At 42.6% G+C, this 23616-nt stretch overlaps 2 protein-coding genes across 4 annotated transcripts; one reads left to right on the top strand and one right to left on the bottom strand.

The window, feature by feature from the left end:
• Positions 1 to 5253: 5253 nt before the first annotated feature.
• Positions 5254 to 21200, bottom strand: LOC126507671 (beta-defensin 109-like). Of its 3 annotated transcripts, none has more exons than XM_050152349.1 (4): positions 20988 to 21200; positions 13308 to 13394; positions 9383 to 9598; positions 5254 to 5529 (listed from the first exon to the last, which is right to left on the bottom strand). In XM_050152349.1, exons 3-4 carry the CDS (start codon positions 9438 to 9440, stop codon positions 5324 to 5326), a joined length of 264 nt encoding a protein of 87 aa, XP_050008306.1. In that variant the 5' UTR covers positions 9441 to 9598; positions 13308 to 13394; positions 20988 to 21200; the 3' UTR covers positions 5254 to 5323. The 3 variants fall into 3 exon arrangements, with proteins under 3 accessions (XP_050008306.1, XP_050008305.1, XP_050008304.1); XM_050152348.1 differs by having other exon boundaries at positions 9383 to 9562; XM_050152347.1 differs by lacking the exon at positions 9383 to 9598.
• Defb108b (defensin beta 108B) lies at positions 20955 to 23116 on the top strand. The gene is made up of 2 exons (XM_050152160.1): positions 20955 to 21057; positions 22956 to 23116. The coding sequence occupies exons 1-2, from the start codon at positions 20955 to 20957 to the stop codon at positions 23114 to 23116; spliced, it is 264 nt and encodes an 87-aa protein (XP_050008117.1).
• The last annotated feature ends 500 nt before the right edge of the window (positions 23117 to 23616 follow it).

The raw sequence follows: 23616 nt of genomic DNA, 5'->3' as shown, positions 1-23616 counted from the left end.
AGTTAGCAAAGGCGGAAGAGCTGTGCGCAGAAAAATGCCTAGCTTTGTGGCTGTTGTCGGGGAAAGATGCTGCTTCCAAGACTCTGACTGTGCAAACTGCCTCAAAGGTTCTCCTGATGGTGTTGAATCGCTTCTCAGACTTCATGGGTGACAAGGAGGACAGGGATGTGACCGTGACCTGCAAGCATGCACGTCAGAGCCTAATAGAAGGCCATCTGGGTACGCCCTCTATGCTGTGATGGTCCCTGTCGGTTTAACTTGCCCCAGAGGACATCGCTTCTGTTTTATCAAAGCTGGCAATGGCCAGCGGTATAAGGTGGATGATGACTCTAAGGTTGCCAGGTGTGACATGACTTCTGCCCTGCGGGAGCCTGCTTAGGTGCCTGCCTACGTCCAGCAGACTGATCTCAAAAAGGATGGTGCCACAGTGCCTGTCGGCAGAGTAAACAAGGCTCTTGGCCCCTGAACACCAGGTTGGGAAAGCCCAGCAGAGGAAAGCTCAACAGAGGATCGCGAATGGAAACCGCAGAGCCACAGGGACACACGGAGAATACAGCAAGCAAAAAAAAAAATCTCTTTAGACCTCTGGAAAGTCCTTCAGGAACACAGCAGCCCGAAGCCTGTGCTGAATCTCAGGACAGTTTAACCCACTCTGCCAGCCAAGGAAGGCAGATTCACCAAGCCAGACACAGAGAACGGTCCACCAGGCTCCTGACTGCTGGGAGTTGGGGGTAGCTGGTGGAGCCCGGGATGGTGAGTGGCAGTGGTTGGGGTAATGAACACTGCGCAATTCTGTAGTCTGGGACTGAGACCAAGAACAAGGGCAGGAGATCCGGCTGTTACCTAGCGCTCATTCCTCTTGTGGACACACTGAAACGGAGGACACCCTTGGAGCAAGAAATGGATTCACCCACCAGGCAGGACAGAACGTCTCACCCTCAGGTGCTCTCCATTTGTTTGCAGTGCCCTTGCCTGCCCTCCCCTCAACCCCACCCCAGCTGAGCCACGGGACTGACAATTTGAAAGTGGAAGAAACTGCTCAGGGTATTGATAAAAGTTAAACCTTCCTGGATTCTTGGGAGAAGTCTGCAACGCCCTCTGCTGGAGCTCATCGGCTTTGCTCGGGAAAACTTAACCGCGCACAAGCCAGGATTCAGGATTTCAATTCAGCTGATGACTTGTTTGCCAAGCCCAGGTTTGTTTGCTGTATAGAGTACATTGTAGGACTTTGTTTTGATTCAGTAACTTGAAATGCAAATCTTTTGACCAAGTCAATTTTGTTACTTGACACTTTGTCAGTCTTTTATTTTGCCGTGAATGCAAATTGATTTGAATATTATCCAAGTTTTTACTGAATATTGTAGTAATATTGGCCTCATGGATGTTTTTCCATAGTTTTCTTTAGCTAGGTCTATTTCTGAGACATGGATCACAACGGGTGAAAAGATTATCTGTTATAAACAGTGTGAAGAAAGACAAGAGGGTTTGAGTTTTGCTTTAAAGAATGTCCGTCGTGGAATAAGAAGGCCCAGGTGCTATGATGCTCTGAAGGAGAAATGGGAAAAACGTGGGTGTAGGAGAGGGAAGGGGGAAAGGATGTTTGAAGATGCTGGCCGTGAGAGGACAGCTAGAGAGACGGCTCCGATTTAGGAGTACCGGCTGCACAACAGAGCCAGCACTGTTAGCTCAGGTGTGGGTGAACCAGCCCCGAAATTGTAACAAAGGAGAGCTAGCACCCGTGTCCCACTTCGCGGACCAACCCTACAGCTGCCCAGGCTCAGACCCAGGGTTATGACTTGGCCTGCCCCAACATCCACCCATCTATGATCTGCTGGAATACGTGAAGGGAACTGACACGCGGACCCGAAGCTGCAGGATTTCCACGACACAGGGCGGCAGCGGGATGTCCAGGAAGAATCCTAGTGGGGGCCCAGCATCAAGCGTGTAATTAAGACCAAGGGCCTCCCTAGACAATAATAAGGACCCTAAGAGAGACATACATAGATCTAATCTACATGGGAAGTAGAAAAGACAAGATCGCCTGAATAAATTGGGAGCATGGGGACCTTGGGAGAGGGGAGAGACAGGGAGGGGAGCAGAGAAAAATGTAGAGCTCAATAAAAATCAAGTAACAAAATAGTTTTCTCCAGTTGGTGGTGGCATACGCCTTTAATCCCAGCACTCGGGAGGCAGAGGCAGACAGATCTCTGTGAGTTCGAGGCCAGCCTGGTCTACAAGAGCTAGTTCCAGAACAGGCTCGGAAAGCTACAGAGAAACCCCGTCTCAAAAAAAAAAAAAAAACTAAACTAAAAAAAAAAATAGTTTTCAGTATGAAATGCTGCATCTTAAATGCTATTCTGGCAACATAGACATATAAGTGAGCTATTAAAGCATGCAGCAATTTGTGGGTTACTTTTTACTAATATCTTAATATCCTAACTTTTATACTGCACTTTCACTCTACAGAATTGTTATATAGGAAATTAGCTGGAAAGGACTGAACAACAGGACCCAAATGATAGGAGATTGACATCATGCAGACTGAGCAGGTTGTATTCATGTGTTTAGGAATATACCTATGTATACATACATATATATGCATATATATATATCACAACAATTAATGTAAAAAGAGGCCATGAATCTGATCGCAAGCAAGACAAGGCGCATTGGAAGGTTTGGAGGGAGGAAAAGGAATGAAGAAATGGTGTAATTATACGATCAAAAAGAAAAAAATACAGAAAGGAAAAAACTTCCCCCCCCCAAAAAAAAAAGCAAGAACAATTGATGGACCAGTTCAAAGTTCTACAACAGGGTATAAAGAGGAAAATGGCTGACTCATTATGATATCAAGATAATGGTGGAGGTAGGCTCCAGGTGGCTACAATGAAGCACGTAGCGTATGCTAACTACGTCAGATTACAGCAATATCAGGACGCATGCTCCAGGTGAGCACGCACAGAGAGAGTGCTGATGCCCTTTCCACTGGTAAAGCTTTCTTATTCATAGATACTTAAAACTCTATGATGCCTATGCCTGCATCTTACACATCTACTTATAACAGAGCTATAGGCGTCTGGGCAGTGTCAATCCCGAGAGAGATAGAAGGGAGACTCAACATAGAGCAGTCTAAGCCTCATTCCTGACAAAACTGAGACCACTGCTGCCCTGCTCAAGTCTCTTTTCTTTCTAAAAAGTATATTGTCTCTTCTCTAATTGGTTAATCTAATTAACAGACGATACACCCTTATGTCCCAACTGAATCCTTCTCTTTGGAGAGTTCGGGAACCGAGACTGCTGCTTCATTAGAGACCAAAAAAAAAAAACAAAACAAAACAAAACCAAAAAAAAAAAAAAGAAGAAGAAGAAGAAGAAGACCAGGGGCCTCAAGCCAGACCAATAACTTTGCAATGAAGACTTGCCAGTAGAGATGTATGGTTAAAGCGGCACACGGGGTGACTCGGGTCGCACTGAAGCTTCCATGATGAGACTTTTAATTCCTTCCCTTTAAACATTTTTCTCATTTTATTTTCTTCTCTCTCTCTCTCTCTCTCTCTCTCTCTCTCTCTCTCTCGAATTTTGTTTTAGTCGGGGAGGGGTGTGTGCAGGGGCAGAGGGCGGATCCAAAGGGACAGGGAATGAATGGAATCAAGAACAACACATAGAATCAACTTTTTAAAAATTAAGAGTATTAGCTGCTCTTCCAAAGGACCCAAGTCTGATTTTCAGCCCCCATACTGCTCTTCACAACCTACAACCTTTTGTAAGCCCAGTTCAAGGAGATCAACTCCCTTTTCTGGCCTCTGCAGGCAATGTGCACACATGAAGCATGGACATGCACACAGGCAATAACACACACACACACACACACCATAAAAATAAATAAATGATATCAGAGGCCTGACTGGTTGCTCCTGCAGAGGTCCCAGGTTCGGCCCGATTCCCACAGGCGTCTTAACCCTGGCTGACTGCCCTCGGCTGGATGAAGTCACCTGCAATCCCTTACACAGTCTTTTCTGCGTTGAGGCCTGAGCTAGAGAGGAAAACAAGACCTTGTGGCGGATGGAGCAAGAAGAGGTATAGTCAGGGCGATGCTGTATCAGGAAGGGCTTCTCGCAGCCTGTGCCTAGCACTTTGCCGGGATTTATAGCAAAATGGTTAGCTCTCGTGTGGGAAAATTGTCTGTGTGGGTAAGTGTGAGGGCATACATCATCTGTAAGCGATTGTGCCGTTCGTTCATAGGAGCAAACACCAAACTGTTAGTTGGGGCTTTTATTTTTGAAGCATTTAAAAAGCAAAATATTTAAAATTTTAAAACGTAAAACAAAAAATTAAATTAATCAGTAGAAGTTTGATTTTTTATTGATTAATTTAAATTTATTTCTATTTATATTGATTAATGATGCTAGAAGCTTTTAGCCTCTTCTGTTGGCTTTCAGCTTCTCTCTCTCCCTCCACCCTCTCGATTTTATTTTTTGCTTTCATATGTTTCTAATTAATTATCATACACTTACCGTCTTCATATATTATGCCAAGTCATTCTCTCCCTTCCTTACTCCAGTCCTCTTTCCTCTCCCTGGAGCTCCCTTCCTCCCCACTCTGATACAGCCTGGAAACCTCTGCATCCTGTCTTCTAATTTATTTGTTCGGTTTGTGCAGATTTAACTATGTTTTATAATTTTATCTTCATTGTTCCCAGTTGTTAATCTGTTGAGTTTCTATTACAGTTGGAAAAAACATTTTTAATTAAAAAAAAAGTATTGTTTTTTTCCAGACAGGGTTTCTCTGTGTAGTCCTGGCTATCCTGGAACTCATTCTGTAGACCAGGCTGGCCTCAAATTTAAAGAGATCCACCTGCCGCTGCCTCCTGAGTGCTGGGATTAAAGATGTGCGCCACAACCACCCAGCCTGGAAACAAGATTTTTAAAATTCTTCTTATTTTTGTTTTATGGCTATTTGTGTTTAGCTTGCATGTGTGTATGTGCAACATGTGTGTGTCTGGGATCTGTGGGGTCAGAAGAGGGTGTTGGAGCTCCTGGAACTGGAGCTGGAGATGTTGTGAGTCAACACGTGGGTGCTGGGAAACTGAACACGGGTCCTGCTGAGGAGTAGCCATCTCTCGGCTCAAAGGGAGTTTCTTATATTTAAATATTTTGCCTAAATTTGGAAATGTCATAAAGAAATGATATCTGAGCACATTTGAATCCAATATTCAGTTTTATTGGCAAGCCAAACAGAGCCTGGTTAAAGAGCTGGAAGCGTTCAGTGTGGAGATTACGTTGCTTTAGAGGCACAGAGCTCTCCTTGGGCTGTTTACCGTGGTCTATTTTATCTTGTTCTTGAGGGGTTCTTGATAGTCCGAAAAGATAACTGGGGTTGGGATGGGCACAAGAACCCACCACATCCGGCAGCATTTCCATCTTCTTCGGCAGCCGCCGATTTCATCTTCTATAACTTTGCAGATGTCTCGTCTGCAGATGCCTTCCAGGTTGAAACAGTGGGTCTCTGCAGCACCCAAACCACTTCTAACTGCGGAGAAGAAACCAGGGCAGCAGTTAGCCCAGTGTGTGAATGCCAAAGCATCAGCATCCTCGCACGGGAAGGCATCATAGTTCTCCTCTCTCTGTGAGGGAAAGGAGCCAGATCAAAGATCCGCTAAGCAGCTGTTCCCCACTGACCCCCCCACTCACCCTCTCTCCCCTTCTCCCACAGCTTGCTCTTTGATTTTCTTATAAACACACGAAAAGTCTAGATAAAGCTGCAGACGTTACTTCGTTAAATATCAGACTGAAACAAGAAGGGTAGGGACAAAATAGATTCCCCAGATACACTGCTGCCTTCATCGCTGTACTCCTTTATGCAGAATGTCAACAAATCCTTGCTATTCACTCACGGAACACTTTTCTTTATAAGAAAGAACAGTACAAATGGCATAAAGCCTCCCTTACTAACACAGAGGTTACAAATGGTCAAGGAATCTAACCATACAAACAAAACAAACAAACAATCCACAGAGTAATGAGGTGATTCAAAAGTGGCAAATGTTCCAGACAAAAATAATACAATAAAGAATCAGATACAACCTGGGGGACAGAAGAGAGAAGACGGACAGAGACTGCTTTCTGAGGTGGTGAAAACAATAAGCAATTATCCAAGCGGAAGCAAAAGAGCGCGCAGGACAGCAAGACCTGAGTCCTCAGACTAAGACTTTGTCAGGAAAAAGTCAGCTGAGATTAAACGTAGACTCCAGCCGGTCCCAGGCTCACGGGCCATGGTAAGGAGGAAGATTCACATCTCTGATGCTGTGGTTGCCTTACTTCGTCTCCTTTCAGGCCGCTTATGACAAACGTCTTAATGTTGACTGTTCTCACTTTTTCTTGCCTTCTTTCCCTCTCTCCCTTTGGATAGGGCAGAGTCAAGATTTCATGGGAAAACTTTGTATGGTAGTCAGTTGTGGTGCTAGTCTATGCTAAGCTAATATTCCCATTTTATTATTTTGATTGATATAGGCATATGATGTTATCCATCAGGAGATCAAATAGTATTAGTTCACATTATGGGGTCACGGTTTCCATCAGGTGAGGCTGTCTCTGTGATAGAGCTGGCGTCTGCATCCCTGATATACACTGAGACTTTGGCTCCAGACTTTGGGTGTAAGCTAACTCCTTATAACAGTGACTGTAGATCTTGCATTTCATGCAGACTTTGATCACTGGTGTGCATGGCCACAGTGGCTCTGGGCTCTGGTGCATGAGTGAGTTCACTCTGGTGCCTGATTTGGTAGCCGGTGCGTAGGCGTGCACAGAGAGCTGTTAGTGGTTTTGATTTTTCTTTCTTTCTTTTTTTTAATATTTATTTATTTATTACGTATACAATATTCTGTCTGTGTGTATGCCTGCCGGCCAGAAGAGAGCCACCATGTGGTTGCTGGGAATTGAACTCAGGACCTTTGGAAGAGCAGGCAATGCTCTTAACCTCTGAGCCATCTCTCCAGCCCGGTTTTGATTTTTTCAAGACAGGAACTCTCTGTATAGCTTTGGCTGTTCTAGAACTCACTCTGTAGAGCAGGCTGGCCTCGAACTCACAGAGATCTACCTGCCTCTGCCTCCCGAGACGAGGCAGACACCACCACCGCCCAGCTACAAGACTAATTTTAAGGCTGGGGGGTCACCACAACATGAGGATATATTAAGGGGTTGTAGCATTAGGAAGGTGAGAGCCACTGCTCGAGTGAGTATTCATAACATATATAGGGTAACTCCGTGTGGTGGGCATGCGGGGGATATTCCAATTGAGGTCTTAATTGGAGACTATTAAGACCTTACTCGGAGTCTCGGGTCACAATTCCACCCCTAAAAAAGGGAACATAGGAGCTGGGGAGCGGGGGAGGAAATATACAGACAGCGGGACTGAAGAGGTTTAATGACAGGGCAGAAGACAGGACACACTGTGGGGAGGAAGCCCCTGATACCCAAATGGACTGAGAGACAGGAGCTCCAACAGAGCCCCTTGGAGGTACAGCAGTGGAGAATCCCTGGCAATAAGTGGAGACCCAAGGAGTCCCTTGGCATGGCAGCCGCAGCTCTCTGTGGGCAGAGACTACTCAAAGAGGAATATGAAACAAACAACCAAGAGTTCTTCTATTTTAGACATATTCATTTTGAAATCAAGCTTAGAGACAGCCGAGGTGCCCATGGATCATTCATTCCAAGTCTGGAATTCTCAGGAAAAGCCCAAGGGGGGATTTAAAGGACTGAGGCTAGCTAAGTCCTTAACAAGTGAATGAGAATAGACTGGAGAAGAGGGCCAGGAAACTGAGCCCGCGGGCTCGCTCCAGGAGGAAGCCCAGAAAAGATGAGGGAGCAGTGGGGAAACTGAGGTGAATCAAGTGACTTCCATACTGGAGTCTTTGGGTGACTCTGGCATGTCGTAAAGAGAGGAGGGGCTGACTTTGGGGAAATCTGCTAACAGGCAAAGTAAGTTAACCGTGATGACTGGCTGGCTGGGCCAACAGCATGGCCGTTGCTAACACTTGTGCAGGGAGGAAGAGAAAGCTTTTTCTTAATGAGTAGGAAAAGACAAAGGCAATTTCAGTATCAGAGTTTGAGGGTTGGGGAGAATGTTCGGTGGGGATCTATTTAAGAGAGAATGGAAGGGGATGATTTCAAGGACAAGACTGCAGGTCAGGATTTTAAGGTGTTTTCCACAAAGTGGAACAGGAGAAGCAAAGTTTTTTTTTTTCAAAGATCAGATGAATATTAAAATGTTTGTATTTTGATGATGATAATCCAGTAGGAATATGATTAATGTTAAATCATGGACATAATGAACTGCAGCAGAAAGATCCCTAAACACACAAGAGGAGATGGAATATCTGCAATATATATATAATATAAACACACATTTATAATAAATCTTCTAGTTTCTCTTTGAGTCTTGGGAGCACTGATGGTGATATCAACCCAGTCATCTGTGAAATAACTATTTTAAATAAGTTCTAAATTTTTTCTTGATCAGTATTACCAGATTACTATAAACTATGCTATTCTTTCAATAAATGAATAAATAAATTTTTTTGCTTTGTTGATCTTTTGTTTCCTTTGTTTCTTGTATTCATTAGTTCCTTTTTAATTTATTCTTTGGGTTTATTATGATATCTTTTCTGACGTCACATAATGCATGCTCAGCCTCCTAACTTTTAGTAACCATTTGCCATTCTTTGCATCCACGCTTATGTTCAGTCACCATGTATAAAGCTCTTACTCACCGAGTCACTGCAGCTCGGTGTCTTTGCTTATTTGTCTGCAGCGGTTGCCCTCCTCTCATCCCACAGGTCGAGTTTGCAAAATGGTTTTTGTGTATAACAACTTTTACGAAGTGTCTTACCTTGGGTTTCGTTGGTTTATATTTTGGCCCATTTCACAAAGCCAGTAAGTTCCCTCGCTAACTTCCAGTTAGCTGACAGTGGCTCCGACCTTTTACTTGTTTTGGAATAATAATCACTTTGTAGGTTTGTATCTTCCCATCAAATGTCCAGGTCTGTGTGACCCTTGTTCAACATTCCCTCTCCCTGATGAGATTCCATCCATCTCCTCTGAGAGAGCAGATGTCATTATGGATGTCCCTGCCCGTGTCCTAGAAGAGCTGGGCATCTACAAAGAAATTCCCATGCCTCGCAAGGCACCAGAGACACAACGAAACGATATAGTACAGTGTGCATTTGGCATTTGGGTTAATGGTACTGGACATCTATTTTACTCTGACATAATCTTAGTGGAACTGTTGCTATTAGGTTTCTGAACCTGTAAGGTTAATTAGTTTCTGACCTTCCAAAGAAACTTTTAAACTGAAGGCCCCTCTCTATAGTCAGCCACCAACTTACCTGGGGGTAAGAGAGTTAAAAGGAAGAGGAGAGTATGGAGGATCAGATGGAATCTCATGGCTGAAGGGTCCGCGATGTGAAGATGCAGAGACCTGCTCAAGTCTGAGGTCTTGGAGTATGGCAGATCCGGGGCTTTTTATGATGGTTTTAGGTCTGTGGTTTGTTCTTGGCTAGCAGAGCCTAACCAAGAAAATAACTTATTCTCCCACATGGAATCTTCAAACACACAAGAGGACACAAATGTGGCAATAATTCAACGGGTGAAAATCAGTAGACCCAAAATAGTCAATACAATTGTTGAGGGAAAGAACAAAGTCAAAGACCAAGCAATACCCAACTTCGATACTTACTGTAATATAAACTCACAATAATAAAGCTATATCACAAACTAGTAAATCAATGCATCAACAGAAGATAAAATTCCCAGAATTAGACTTACACAAAAATAGTTTGTCAAAAACCAAAGGCTCGTTGGGAAAAAATAAATTTCTCAACAAATAATGCTATAGCAAAACTTGAAACCCATATTTAGAACTATGTATCTAAGTATATATCTTATAACTGTCACAAAAATTAAGGTGGATGATATTGCTCAACATAAAACAGAGTGACGTGATGTTGGAAACTATCTAGGCAACCTAAGATTTAGCGTTGACTCCTTAAAAGATGAAATTTCAAAAGCGGGACTTGGAAATGACAGAACCGACAACTTAGACTTCATTAAAATAAGAACTTTCCTTACATGGAAGGCATTCCTAGGAAGATGGGAAGGACGTGACGGTTGGAGGAGAGTCTTTATAAAATATCTAATAAAGTACTGGGATCCAAAATACACAAACAATGCCTAAAAATCGATGAGAAAGCAAGCAACACAAACTTAGGTCAAAAGAATGAGCAAGAATTTTTACCAGCGATGGGCAGTAAGCAAATAAGCTCAAAAGACAAAGAAGAAAACTCACTCATCGTCATACTTTATCGCAATTGTGGACACTGAAGTAAAATCCCATTACAGAACACTATTGGATATCAGGAAAGGTGTGAAGAACAGGAGTGTCCACTCAGCTTAGGACACCAGTATAACTTTGCCACTGAGTGAAAATGTTCAGCCAAGTTTATCTTCACCATGTTAATCTTCAGAATCTACCTAAATAGAGAGTTTTATACTCATACAAAACCTGCACGTGAACTATATAATTAATAGCAACCTTTTATACTTGTTCACAATTTAAGAAGTTAACAGGATATTTTCCAATAGACATCCAGATACAGGGAGCATTTAGAGTCCAATGAGACTTGACTTAAAAAGAACCGCTCCAGGGCATATTATAGTTAAAATACCAAAAATGCAGGACAAAGGAGAAAGTTTAAAGCGGCAAGGAAGAAAATCCAAGTCACAGATAAAGACAAACTGATCATCAATAAAACCCTGTTTCTCACCAGAAGTTCAAGAGGACGTGGGCTGATATGCTGCAGGCCCTGCTCAAAGATTACTGCCAAACTAAAACACCATACCCTGCAAAGCTACCCTTCAAAACTGAACAAGAAGTAAAGGCTTTCCAAAATAAGCACAAACTAATAACTTTATAAGTACTAGACTAGTATCATATCAGATACTGGGAGAAATCTGGACTGCAAAGAAAAGTAAGGCAGACCATGGAACATGCAGAAGAGTAAGAAGAGTGTCGTTAGGAGAACAGCCAAGCAAACGAGAATTGGGAAGAAACCACAAATGATTGAGTAAAATGCCAAACCTCCAAGATGAAGGGAAAAGAAGTGAACATAACTAAAAAAGAAAGAAAGGCTTTTAAATAGCAGAAACGAGTATATATTTTTTTAATAATAACAACCTTTAATATAAATAGTCTTAATTCTCTAATTAAAAGATGTAGCCAGTGGTGGTACACATCTTTAATCTCTGCACTCAGAAAGCAGAGGCAGGCAGATCTCTGTGAGTTTGAGGTCAGCCTGGTCTACAGAGCAAGTTCCAGGACAGGCTCCAAAGTTAGAGAAATCCTGTCTCAAAACAAACAAACAAAAAAGAGTAAATTGGTTGATTTGATTTTTTTAAAATAAATAAATAAATAAATAACAACTAAATAAATCTCAACGACTTGCTGCTTGTAGAAAACTCACCTGACTGGTCAAGATATTCTCAGACTGACTATGGAAAGAATAGAAAATTGTATACAGGTAAACAAAAGACAAAAGCAAGCAGAAGGAACCATATTCATAATTAATACAGCAGGCTTCAAGGCAAAATTAGCCCAAAGAGACGAAGACAGTCATCACGTATTGCTAGAGAGAACAATGGGCCAAGAAGGTGTGAGGTGTGTGTGTATGTGTGTGTGTGCACATGCAGCTAAAACATCATATATACAAATGATGTCAGACTACACTATTTTATAAAAATATAATACTGGGTATAAATCAAGAAACAGACTCAATGTAATATTACTGAGTGATTTTTAAAAATTCCTTTATTTAATGACTTCATGTATTTATTTTATGTAAATTTGTGTTTGTCTACATGTACGTGTGTTGTATGAGGGTATCAGAGCCCCTGAAGTTACAGACAGTTATGAACTGTCATATGGGTGCCTGGAATTGAACCTGGGTCCTCTGGAAAAGCAACCAGTGCTCTTAACCACTGAGCCATCTCTCCAGCCTTCTAGTGAGTGATTTTAATGCCCCTCATTCATCAGTGGATGGACATCCAAACAAAAAGAATTAGCAAGGAAACCCTGAAGTTAGACACTATATTAAAAGGACTTAGCAGACCTCCACAAAACGTCCTATCCAAAAGTCCCAGAATCCACATTCTTTACAAGCTCATGGAATTTTTTTTTTTTACCAAAACAGATCATGTCTTCAACTATGAATCGGATATGAACAAATATAAAAATGCCATAATTTCTTGCATTTTATTGAATCATAACTGAATTAAACTAAAAATAAACAGCAAGAGAAATGTACAGATCTTTAACACACAGGCATTATAATTACACCCTTGGCCAGTGTCACCAGAGGAAAATGAGAAAAATTAAGTTTCCAGGATCAAAAGAAAATGGAAATGCAATGTGCCAGGAACTTATGAGACACAGTGAAACAGTTCTAAGACGAAGGCTTAGAGATGAGTGCTTGAATTTATAAGACAGATCTTGCCAGGCAGTGGTGGCGCTCGCCTTTAATCCCAGCCCTCAGGAGGCAGAGGCAGGTGGATCTCTGTGAGTTTGAGGCCAGCCTGGTCTAGTTCCAGGGAGGCTCCAAAGCTACAGAAAAACCCTGTCTCGAAAAACAAAACAAAACAAAAAGACAGATACAGATATCAAATTAATAACCTATTGTTTTCTTCAAGGTCTTAGGGAAAAAGCCAGTGAAATGGTTGAGCAAATAAAGTTGCCTGTTCCCATGCCCGATGACCTGAGTTAATCCCTGTGTCACACGTGGTGGAAGGGGAGAACAGACAACTGCAGGTTAACCTCTGATCTCCACACGTCACTGTGGCACGCGGGAACCCACATGTATGTGTGCAAGGACACATACAGTAGATAAGTAAGTAAGCATGATAGAAATAATTTATAATTCAGCAAATAACAGGATACAAAACCAATAGCTTTTATACTGCATATGAATTTTCTGGGAAAGAATCAAGATGCCTATCACATTAACAATAAGTGCCACACCCCTAACCCACCTACCAAAAAAAAAACAATAACCAAGCATACAAACAAATAAACAGACACTTATGAGTAACCCAACCAGGAAGATGAGAGATCAAGGCAAAGAATATTATAAAACACTGAACAAAGCAGACATGTAGCTAAGCGAAACAGATACTAAAATAGAAGACCCATAAACAAGAGCCCACATAACTACTTGGGAAGACAGGTTCTCCTCATGCTGAAGAGCAAAGCCAGACGCTTACCTCTTGTGCACAAAGTCAGCTCTACGTGGCTCATGTACAAAATCAACCCAGAATGGCTCAGAGACCTCAACGCGACACATGACATTTCTAAAATAAAAGCAAGTGTAGATATGTACTCATGATTTTGGCACAGAAAAAGGCATGCTTCTAAATAGGACACTAGTAAGGAAATAATAGGAATTGACAAATCAACTTGCATCAAATTCAAAACCTTTTGCATAGCAAAGGAATCCATTTCTGCAATGAAGAAAAAGCCTTGAGGCTGGCGAGATGTCTCAGCAAGTAAAGGTGCTTGCCAAACTGAGTTCAACCCCCAGGACCCACATAGTGGAAAAAAAGAACCAACTCCTGCAAATAATAATAATAATAATAATAATAATTTAAAAGTTATTTTCAATTGAAAAAGAAACTATGCAGGATGGGCAATAATTCTTGCCAGCAATTCATCCATCAGAAGATTAATAACCAGAATATATAAAGAATGCAAAAAGGTAACACCAGAAGAAGAAACAATCCAACCACCAAAAATGGGCACAAGAACTGGGCTGATGCTTCTCGAAATAGTTGACGATGGCCAATCATTGCACAAAGAAACATTCAACATCTTTAGCCATCAGGAAAATACAAATTGAAACTACACTGATATTCTTTTTACCCCAGTCAGAATGGCATCAACAGCAAAACAAACACAGGAAAAAATAAAGCAGCCCCAGGGAGGATTCAAGGGTGGAGCAGGAACAAATTATTCATAGACTATTGCTAGGAATTTAAACTAGTATAGCTGTGATGGATAGAGAATCCTAAAAACCCAAAAATAGAAATGCCACGTGATCCAGCTGTAGCATCCCTAGATATGTGCCCAGAGAAATCAGCATCAGCATCTTCTGCTGACGCCTGCATACATCTGTCTATCATACACTCTTCAAACTGGCCAAGCCACCAGCCTAGGTGTCTTTGATGGTCTGAGTGAGAAATATCTCCCTTAGGCCTAGGTGTGTGAACACTTTGTCTCTAGTTTGTGACAGTGTTTGGGGTAGGGGTAGGAAGTACAGCCCTACTTGAATAAGCATTTCACTAGGGAAGGAACTCCAAGAGTTTTAAAACCTTGGGCCACTTCCATTCCTTCTCCCTGCTTCCAGTGCTTGCATTGAAGATGTGTGCTCTTAGATTCTTGCTCCCATGCAGCTGTAAAGCTTGCTGCTCTGCCTCCCTGCAGCGGTCTATTTTTATATCTCCGTACCTCTTCCTTCTATAGATAAGCCGCTTCTGCTTATGGTGTGTTACTACAGAGACAGAAAAGTAACTAATACAGTCTCTATCAAAGGATGAATGTATAAAGAAATGTAGTTTTTTTATTATGTTAAATGTGTAGATTGCTTTTAGTAGTATAGACTTTTACACAATATTAATTCTGCTGAATTTTTGTTTTTTTGTATTTTTAATTTTTATTGAGCTCTACAGTTTTCTCTGCTCCTCTCCCTGCCCCCCCCCCCCCTGTTCAAGGTCCCCATGCTCCCAATTTACTCAGGAGATCTTGTCTTTTTCTACTCTCTACTTTCCATGTAGATTAGATCTATGTAAGTCTCTCTTAGTGTCCGCATTGTTGTCTAAGTTCTCTGGGATTGTGGTTTGTAGGCTGGTTTTCTTTGTTTTATGTTTAAAAACCACCTATGAGTGAATACATGTGATAATTGTCTTTCTGGGTCTGGGTTGCCTCACTCAAAATAATGTTTTCTAGCTCCATCTATTTTCCTGCAAAATTCAAGATGTCATTATTTTTTTTCTGCTGTGTAGTACTCCATTGTGTAAATGTACCACATTTTCCTTATCCATTCTTCGGTCGAGAGGCATTTAGTTTCCAGGAAGAAAACGTAGTTCATAGAGACAACAGTGTGTCACCAGTCATAAGAAAGAATGAAATCATGTCATTTAGAGGGAAATGATGGAACTTGAGATGGTCATGTCGAATGAGATAAGCCGTCTTATCATCAGGAAGGTAACGATCCCATGTACTCTTTCGTATGGCTTCAAAAGTTAACTAAGTTAGAAGCTGGAGAGATGGCTCAGCAGTTAAGAGCACTTGCTACTCTTGCAAAGGAGCCAGTTTAGTTCCCAGAACTTAAATCAAATGGCTCATCACTGCCTGGAACTCCAGCCTCAGGTGATCTGACATCCTCTGGCACCCACATGGACAAAAAGCAGATGCACACACATGCAGGTGTATGCACACACACACAATAGTAATAGTGTAATAATAATAAATAAGTCATTAAAGGACAATTAAATTTAAGTAAATAAATAAGACTTGGAGATAGAAAAGTCCTGCTACTAAGAAAGAAAGCTGGAGCAAGCTGCAGCGGTGAGGGAGAAAAGTAGGGGCAGCGAGTGTGAGCAGAGCGTTTTTGTCTGTCTTTCACCATTATTTTGTGCAACTAAATGTACCTTAGAAACAAAACAACAACAAAAACTTCTGAAAGAAGAATAAACTTTACCCAAAGAGAGGTGCGGCTTTGCCCTGGGTTACTAGAGGGATTCTGGAATGTTCCCCCTGAGAGGAGTATCTTCCTTTTTCTGGGCCCTTGCCACAAGATAGTCCGTGTGCCTTAGGATAAGATTTGGGAACACTGTGTTCGGTGCTCACATCCGGAAGAACTAGACAGTTTAGTCCAACCTCAAGCGGTTGATGGAGACTAAAGGTCATCAGCATAGGCGGGCTGTGGCTGGGCTCAACAGAGAGCAGAACCCCAGACACCTGAGCTTCCTGCCCATGAGAACACAGCAGCTCTTTCCCATGTTGTCAGAACGGCCACACGCCTCCAAAGATGGCGTAGGTCTAATGCTGGACGGCTTCCAGACGCTCTTCCTGAGCACTGTTCTTTTGCTTAATCCTGGTGTTTAAAAATACACATTAAAATGTCTTTACAACTCCAAATGTGCTTCAAAAATACTACTACTATTGTTATTTACTCAGTTTTGTAGGTCTACCTCTATTTTCTATTCGTTTGTGTCATCGGAATGTGTCCATTGCTTCTGTATGGACCACTGCTGTCCTGAGCATCCCCTCAGAACTCTCAGTTCTCTAAGTTTGTGGTCTTGGGATCTATTTTATTCCTGATTTTAGTAATTTGAGTCTCCTCTTTATTTGTTGTTGTTTGTTTGTTTGTTGTTAATGTGTTTAGTTTTACCCACTGTTTGGACTTTTAAAAGCATCATCAGCTTTTGGCTTCACTGTTTTGCTACTCTATAGTCCATGGATTCTCACTCTTTCCTTTATTGTTTCTGTTGGGTCCTTGAGGGCTGCACAAAGATGGGGAATCAACCACCAAAGTTTATTACACCTGAAGCAAACTTTATTCCAGGGGAAAAAATTAAAAATTAAAGAGATAAATCCCTATGGGGCACATAAAGCTATCAGCTAGCTGAGCCCACAGCCAGAGATGGACTTGTAAGGCTGTGGCAATGGGCTGTTTCCAAACTCCCCTTTTTATAGCAAGAAGCAAGCATTAGGTGTGAACAAAAGAATTTTTACAATCTCGAGGTAAAACTCAGATACAAATTGCCTTTTTTAAGAAAAAAATTCCACTAACAAGGGGTTTTTGTTTGTTTGTTTGTTTGTTTGTTAAACTAGTTTAGCAGGGACAGGTATGGGGAAATGCACAGCCAGAAAGTTAGGTACATCCCATTGTTTAAAAGTTAGCTCAGCTCACAGCAATTGCTGGTTGTGAGTGGCCAGGGGGTTATCTAAAAGCTGATTTTCAGTTTGCAGAGGCCGCTTCAGCCTTGCAGACAGAGCTATGGTTGTAAAGCAGAGTCACCCACTGTTAATAGTTCATCCTTAAACTGCTGAAAAAGCTGCTAAGAAAGCTGCTGACAGTCTGCTCTGGTTCTCCTAAGTTCACAACTTTGTATTTCTTTATTTCTACATTTTTATTTCTGGAATCTACATTTCTATATTCTTATCCTTGAACTCTTCCATTTCCTTCTTTTTTTTTCCCCTGCTCTGAACATGGTTTACTATTTTCCTCTGAACTCTTGAGGACAGCTTAGACTAGCCGCCTGTGCTTCCTTGTCGTCTAACACAGGTATTTGAAACTATAAACACCCCTCTTCACACTGACTCAATAGGCACCTGGGGCCATACACACCCCTCTTCACACTGACTCAATAGGCACCTGGGGCCATACACACCCCTCTTCACACTGATTCAATAGGAATCTGGGGCTAGACACACCCCTCTTCACATTGATTCAAATGTGTTCTGCAAGGTTGTATGCTTTGGTTTCATTCATAATACTGATTCCCAGTATGAATTTCTTCTTTATTTCATCCATATATTATTTAGCAATGTGCTGTTTGGTTTTCAAATGTTTGCTACAACTCCTTCATATCCCCCCCCCCCGAGTTCTTTCCCATTTAATTCCATTCAGACTGGAGAACATCCTGTTGGTAAAGGCAGTCCCATGGATTTTTTTTTTCACCCTCTGCTTGACCACATAATAATGGGTCACTGAGCTATAAACACCTACACATCCTGTTCTGGGATTATGGCACTGTGTGGGGGTAGCTTTCCGGGCCTCAGAGTCAATGTGTACTTTTTTCTGCTTAAGCAGATTTTTACAGGTTACAAATTGCTAAGGACGTAAAATAACCAAGTGTCTTCATACACAGTGCTACACCCCTCCGCAGAACAGAGGGCTCCTTCTGCATGTCTGTACTGAGCCATCTCAATGGCCTCCGGAATTCCTGCTCAATTTTAGAAATGATAAAACCTCTTGGAATGGGACTATGTGTCTTTACAGCAACCCTGTTGATCAGCGCTGTGCACAGCTGTGACTGGGAATCAGCTGATGCAGAATCAAGCGCTTGGGAGCTAGGAAGGGTTGTTAGTGTTTAAAGAAGGCATTTTTCCTGCCTAGGCCCACATCTTAAGACACTAGCTGGTCTAGAGACTTCGAACTCAAACCCAGGTCCCCTGGTCTCCCTCCCCCACAGTAGCATTTACCACCCCTGTCGTTCCATCGATGACAAACGCCTTGAGAACAAATGACCATGTCATGCAATGCCTTCATTCAATGCCTCCCTCAAAGCAAACTGTTCACAGCACTGGGTTGGAAGCCAATCTCCATGCAATAGGGTAAGCTGTTCAGGATGAACAAAGCACTGGGGAAGCTCAAACCAAGAATTCGGTGGGTGATTAATCATTAGCAAGTCTAATAATTTTGGGAAATAGTTGTCACTGGTCAAATATCTATATTTAGGGACCTAAATACGCTAGCAGGCACCTAGCAGAGCCTAACTCGCTGTAACTTAACAGAGATGGCTGCGTGATCACACACTTTCATCTGTAGCCAGACTGTTTGGAGACCATGTTCCTATTTAGCAAGGTTTTCTGATCAAAACCTGGAACGCAACCACATCCTTGATGTGTCCAGTGACCAACAAAACACGGACTCTTCAGTCTTCCCATGGAGAGCTCTCGACAGAACTCTGCCATCCATGAACATCCCTAATGAGGACAGAGGGACACTCTTTGTCCAGACAAAGACATCCCACCAATGTCATCAAGCCACAAATAGAAGTCTTCACTGCTTCCCGGAAGCAAGGCCAGGCTTTCGTCCTCCACCATGAAGATCACTGTCCTCTGCTTTACCACTGTCTTCCTCACGATTCAAGTTCTACCAGGTAAAACGAAATAAACTTGGCAGGGGCTTGGGTAAGAGGAGGTTATGGGGAAACAGTGCTCCAAGGCTAGTCACTGTCACCCGAGGCCCAAAGGGCGTTCTCACAAGAGATCCAGAAGACCCGCTGGTGGTGAAACCTGTAGTGAGTGGATTCATCCATTTTCCTCTGCAACTGTGGTTAGAGAAAAGGAAGCCGAGGGGGTTCCAAGTGCTTGTAACTCCTTTACTCTGTTGTAAGTGCGAGTTTAACTGGACAAAGTTTCTAGCAGTTTCTAGATCTGGGTAACTAAAACACTGGAACAATTCTAGTAAACCTTTATCTTCCGAGCTCTGTTAACTTCAGAAAAGTTACTGATCTGAGCCACAGACCCAAGAGCTCTGTAGGCCCAGGTAGGTGGACGGGTGGGAGTCGTGACCTAGCGAGGATTGCTGCAAGCTACAAAATCCACTCTAGTGTGTGTCTGGCCATCAGCATGAACCATAAGAAGTGGCGTTTTGCATTTTGTATAGGCTCTTGACTCTAGCCTGGCAATGTAAACAAATCAAGAAATCTCCCAGAATTCCTGAAAATGTAGAGCCAAGAGACAATAAGTGACACATTGTTTTACAACAGAAGGAATTTATTCTCATTGTCTCTGGCGCCTGCTGGACCTCCAGGGATGGGTGGGGTAGAGGCAGAAAGTGGTCTTTCCTCTAACTTTGACTGTGTGCATTATATGGGCAAAGAGACGCTGCTGAAGATGTCCAGCAGAAAATGTCATGGGAGGTATGATTGCCTTGATAAATCACATTTCTTCTCTAAACACGTGCACTTCAAGACTGCTGACTGCTAGCTAGTTCACGGAGCTTCATGCTGGGGGAGTGAGGGATGGCTTACAGCACAATTCCGACTCTGGTTCGGGAAATACAAAATGGAAAAGGGAAAGACGAAGTGGGAAGAAAATGGAGATCAAAAAGCAGTTTAGCACTGCAGATATTTACCAGGCACTGACACCCTGCCGGACAGCAAGTCCACGGAGACCAAAGTCATATGACGACCTTTGGTTCACAGAACCAAAGTACACTCATTACTCAACTCTGATTGCTACAAGAGACTCTATCTCAAAAAATTTTTTGATTAAAAAAAAAAACACCTTGAAATTTGGAATGCCTGCTCTGATTTTTCTGTGTTTGTTTGCTGGTTTCTCATTTTGGTTTGGTCTGGTTTGCTTTTAAGAATGTGGCAGGGTTTCTCGTGGCCCTTGAACTGGTTGGCTAGGCTGTCAGGGATGACTCTGAGTTTCTGACCCTCCTGCAGCCACCTCCCGTGTGCTGGAATTCCAGGCATGCACGACCACATGCCAGTGGCGCTGGGGTTCAAACCCTCACACGGGCTAGGCAAATACTCTAGTAGCTGAGGTATGCCCCCACCCCCCCTTTATTCACGTTCTCATTGCCATTCAAACAAAACAGAGGACATGTGATGTCATAAAATGAACAAAAAGAAGGCCATTTCTTGTCACCAAAACAGAATTGGGGACGATGTTAAAGAAGCCGTAGGAAGGTGGGTCCTCTCCACAGTCCTCAGGCAGACGCGTACAGTCCAGTTGAGCTTTGGGAGGTAAGATTGGGAGAGAGGGAGAGAGAGAAAGCAGATAGAGAGAGGCTGGGGACCTAAGTTGCAAGTCTGTCCTTATCACCTCCAATACTAGGTCACTAGATGGTCTGCTCCGTTCCCTCAGTCCTGTCTCCTCCTCCACCAGTGCTTTGGCCGGACAATCGGTGGATTTGCTCTGAGTCTAGATCCTGTTTGCATTCCGAGTACGTAGAAATGACAGGGGTCCGCACTATGAAATGTGCTAGGTTTATCAGCAAAGAAGTCGTTTTACAAAAGCACCCAGTTTTACTCCGATTCTTATAAGTCCACATGACATGTCACATATGAAATTTTGTAATTTCTCAGTTGCACAGCTAAGCGGCACGAAGCATGAGAGCTGAGGGTGACAGCAGATTTCCTCACCTGTTTGCCCCAGAATGGAAGCAACTGCAGCTCAAGCCATTGGTCCAGGGCCATGTCCTGAGTTCCCGCTGTAAGCCAAGACTTGAGTCTGGCTCTAGGGTGCTCTGAGATTCCAGCAATTCATTACCACACAGTGAGGTCAGCTGAGCACACAGCCACAGTAAGAAGCAAGAGCTACTGAGGTGGAGAGACACTCAGTGATTCAGCACAGTGATCATCCTCCCGGGGCTTCTAAGCTAACGTGAATCTTCTTGCTACCACGGGACAGCCTAATAGAAAGGGAACCTGTATGTACAGCAATTGGCTAATGAAGAGATACAAAAACCCAGGAATCAATCAGTTCAGATTTCAATTGGCTTCTGCCTAGCACTCAATACTTAAAAGGATCATTGGCTTAAAATCAAACCAAACCAAACCAAACTATACCCTTAAAATTATTTCCCAATTTACATTCTAAATGAAAATGGGTTGCTGCCTGCATACTTGATCTTCTCATTCATTAGGTATTTTTTTAAAATATTTGTTTATTTATTTATTTATACAATATTCTGTCTGCATGTCTGCAGGCCAGAAGAGGGCACCAGACCTCATTACAGATGGTTGTGAGCCACCATGTGGTTGCTGGGAATTGAACTCAGGATCTTTGGAAGAGTAGGCAATGCTCTTAACCACTGAGCCATCTCTCCAGCCCCTAGGTATTGTTTTCTATAAACCACAAAGAGTTACATCAATTTAAGGCATTTGGATGTCAGCTCACTTCAATTTAATAGCCCATACTGATTAGAAAGGGTTCAAGAATTGGTGTTGGTCAAATGAAGGGAGGAGCTAGGAGTGTGCTTGATGAAAACACATTGTATATATGTACAAAATTCTCAAGGAATAAAAAAATAAATAAAATGTTTGCTGGTATAGAATGAAGAACAATAAAGCATTGGCCTTTACGGGAAAAAAAATGCTTTGGTGCTTCTTTAGCTCAATGAAAAGCTTAGGAAATTGTCAAAGGAGACATGGGTTTTGTTGCTCAGAATAAAGCCACTTCTGATGGCATACGCGTGCATGTGGCCAACCTCTACAGCAGTTCGATCGTGGGCCGTAAAGCAAAGACCAGTCAGTGTCTCAACAAGTAAATCTGTCTGCCTCTTAAGAACCCGAATGATTCGCTCTCAAGGCAATGGTTTCTAAAGTAGGGCTGTAGCCACAACCAGCGTCAGAGAGGAAGGAAGGAATGATACAGCACCAATGTGCCACAGATAACAGTGAGGACGCACGCGTCCGTGAGAGGCAGACATACGGCGCCTTCCCCAGAAGAATAGCATCTCTCTAGCAACGTCCTTGAGGTATATTTTCTTTTAGGTCAGTATTTTAGTTCTAATTCTGAAAGACAAATATGTAAATATGGGAGATAGATAGATACATACATACATACATATGTACTACATACCTATGATACACTGATACACTGATACATGGATGCATAGGTAGATACATATATATATAGATAGAGAAAGGTAGATACATAGATACATAAATACATTGGTACATAGTTAGATACATAAGTAGATAAATAATGAATAGACAGCATATAATGTCTAGAGCATTATCCAACAACCTAGAAGAATAAGCAGTGAAGAAATGGTATTAAAAGCTTCTCTTTCTTGCCATAGTTGTTAGAAGATGGGAAAGAGAAAGAATAAAGAGCTGTGTGCATGCCTAGAACTCTTAAAGCAGAGAGACACTACTCAGTCTCAGCCTTTTGTTACTTAGATATACCCAGTGTTGCCAGATTTCTCAAGGAGAAATTCCCAAATGTTTTGTGACGTGGGGTTTTTAAGTGTTGGTGTAAGAAATCAAATGACAATGAACGTACGTACAAAGTCATTTTCAGATGTGACCCCCGCCCAGTCTGTAGACTAAGTAAACATTCATCAAGTCGAATAAAGGGTTACAATAACCCTCTTCTGTATGCAGTCAGGGGCAAGTTCAAAGAAATCTGCGAACGCCCAAATGGTGTTTGCCAATTGTATTGCCTTGAAACGGAAGTCTACGTTGGGAGGTGTTTAAACAGACGACCGTGCTGCCTGCCCATGGGGAATCAACCCAGAGTTGAGGATGACACACCCAAGAGCTGAAGCCTTTCGCTCGGATCCCTCACAGCGTGTTTTATCCTCGCTTCTCTCTCTCCTGTCCTCTCTTTCTCTCTTCTGTGTTTTTGAATAGGTTCTTGTCCATTCCTCAATAAGTAATAAAGAAAATTAGCAGAGAGAAGGCTGTGTTTTTAAGTTATTATTTTATGTGTGTGGGTGTTTGGGCTGTATGTCTGTCTGGGCGCTACGTGTGTGCCTGGTGCAGGTGTGGGCCAAAGACGGTGTTGAATTCCCTGGAACTGGAGTTACAGACAGTCGTGAACTGTCATATGGGTGCTGGGAGTTGAACCTTGGTCCTCTGGAAGAACAGCCAGTGCTCTTAACCGCTAAGCCATCTCTTCTTCCTGAGAAGGCTGCTCTTTAAAGTGTGTGTTCTGGGACTGGAGAAATGACTCAGTGGTTCAGAGCACTGGCTGCTCTTCCAGAAGACCTGGGATCAGTTCCTGGCACTCATGTGGCATTTACAACTGCCTGTAAGTCCAGGT

This window comes from Alexandromys fortis, unplaced genomic scaffold (assembly GCF_014885135.2).
Source record: "Alexandromys fortis isolate MF-2015 unplaced genomic scaffold, M_Fortis_MF-2015_v1.1 scaffold_75, whole genome shotgun sequence".
Lineage (NCBI taxonomy): Eukaryota > Metazoa > Chordata > Mammalia > Rodentia > Cricetidae > Alexandromys > Alexandromys fortis.
Note: the sequence above shows the minus strand (reverse complement) of the source record. Positions and strands in the feature narration are given on the sequence as shown.

What these genes read in the sequence shown, in the direction of transcription:
- LOC126507671 (XM_050152347.1), bottom strand. Translation starts at nt 13,392, where the DNA reads ATGTCATGTGTCGCGTTGAGGTCTCTGAGCCATTCTGGGTTGATTTTG. An exon ending in GCTGACTTTGTGCACAAGAG is followed by an intron (nt 5,530 to 13,307) that starts GTAAGCGTCTGG and finishes TCTTCTCCGCAG; the next exon opens with TTAGAAGTGGTTTGGGTGCT.
- Defb108b (XM_050152160.1), top strand. Translation starts at nt 20,955, where the DNA reads ATGAGAGCTGAGGGTGACAGCAGATTTCCTCACCTGTTTGCCCCAGAA. An exon ending in CCATGTCCTGAGTTCCCGCT is followed by an intron (nt 21,058 to 22,955) that starts GTAAGCCAAGAC and finishes TTCTGTATGCAG; the next exon opens with TCAGGGGCAAGTTCAAAGAA.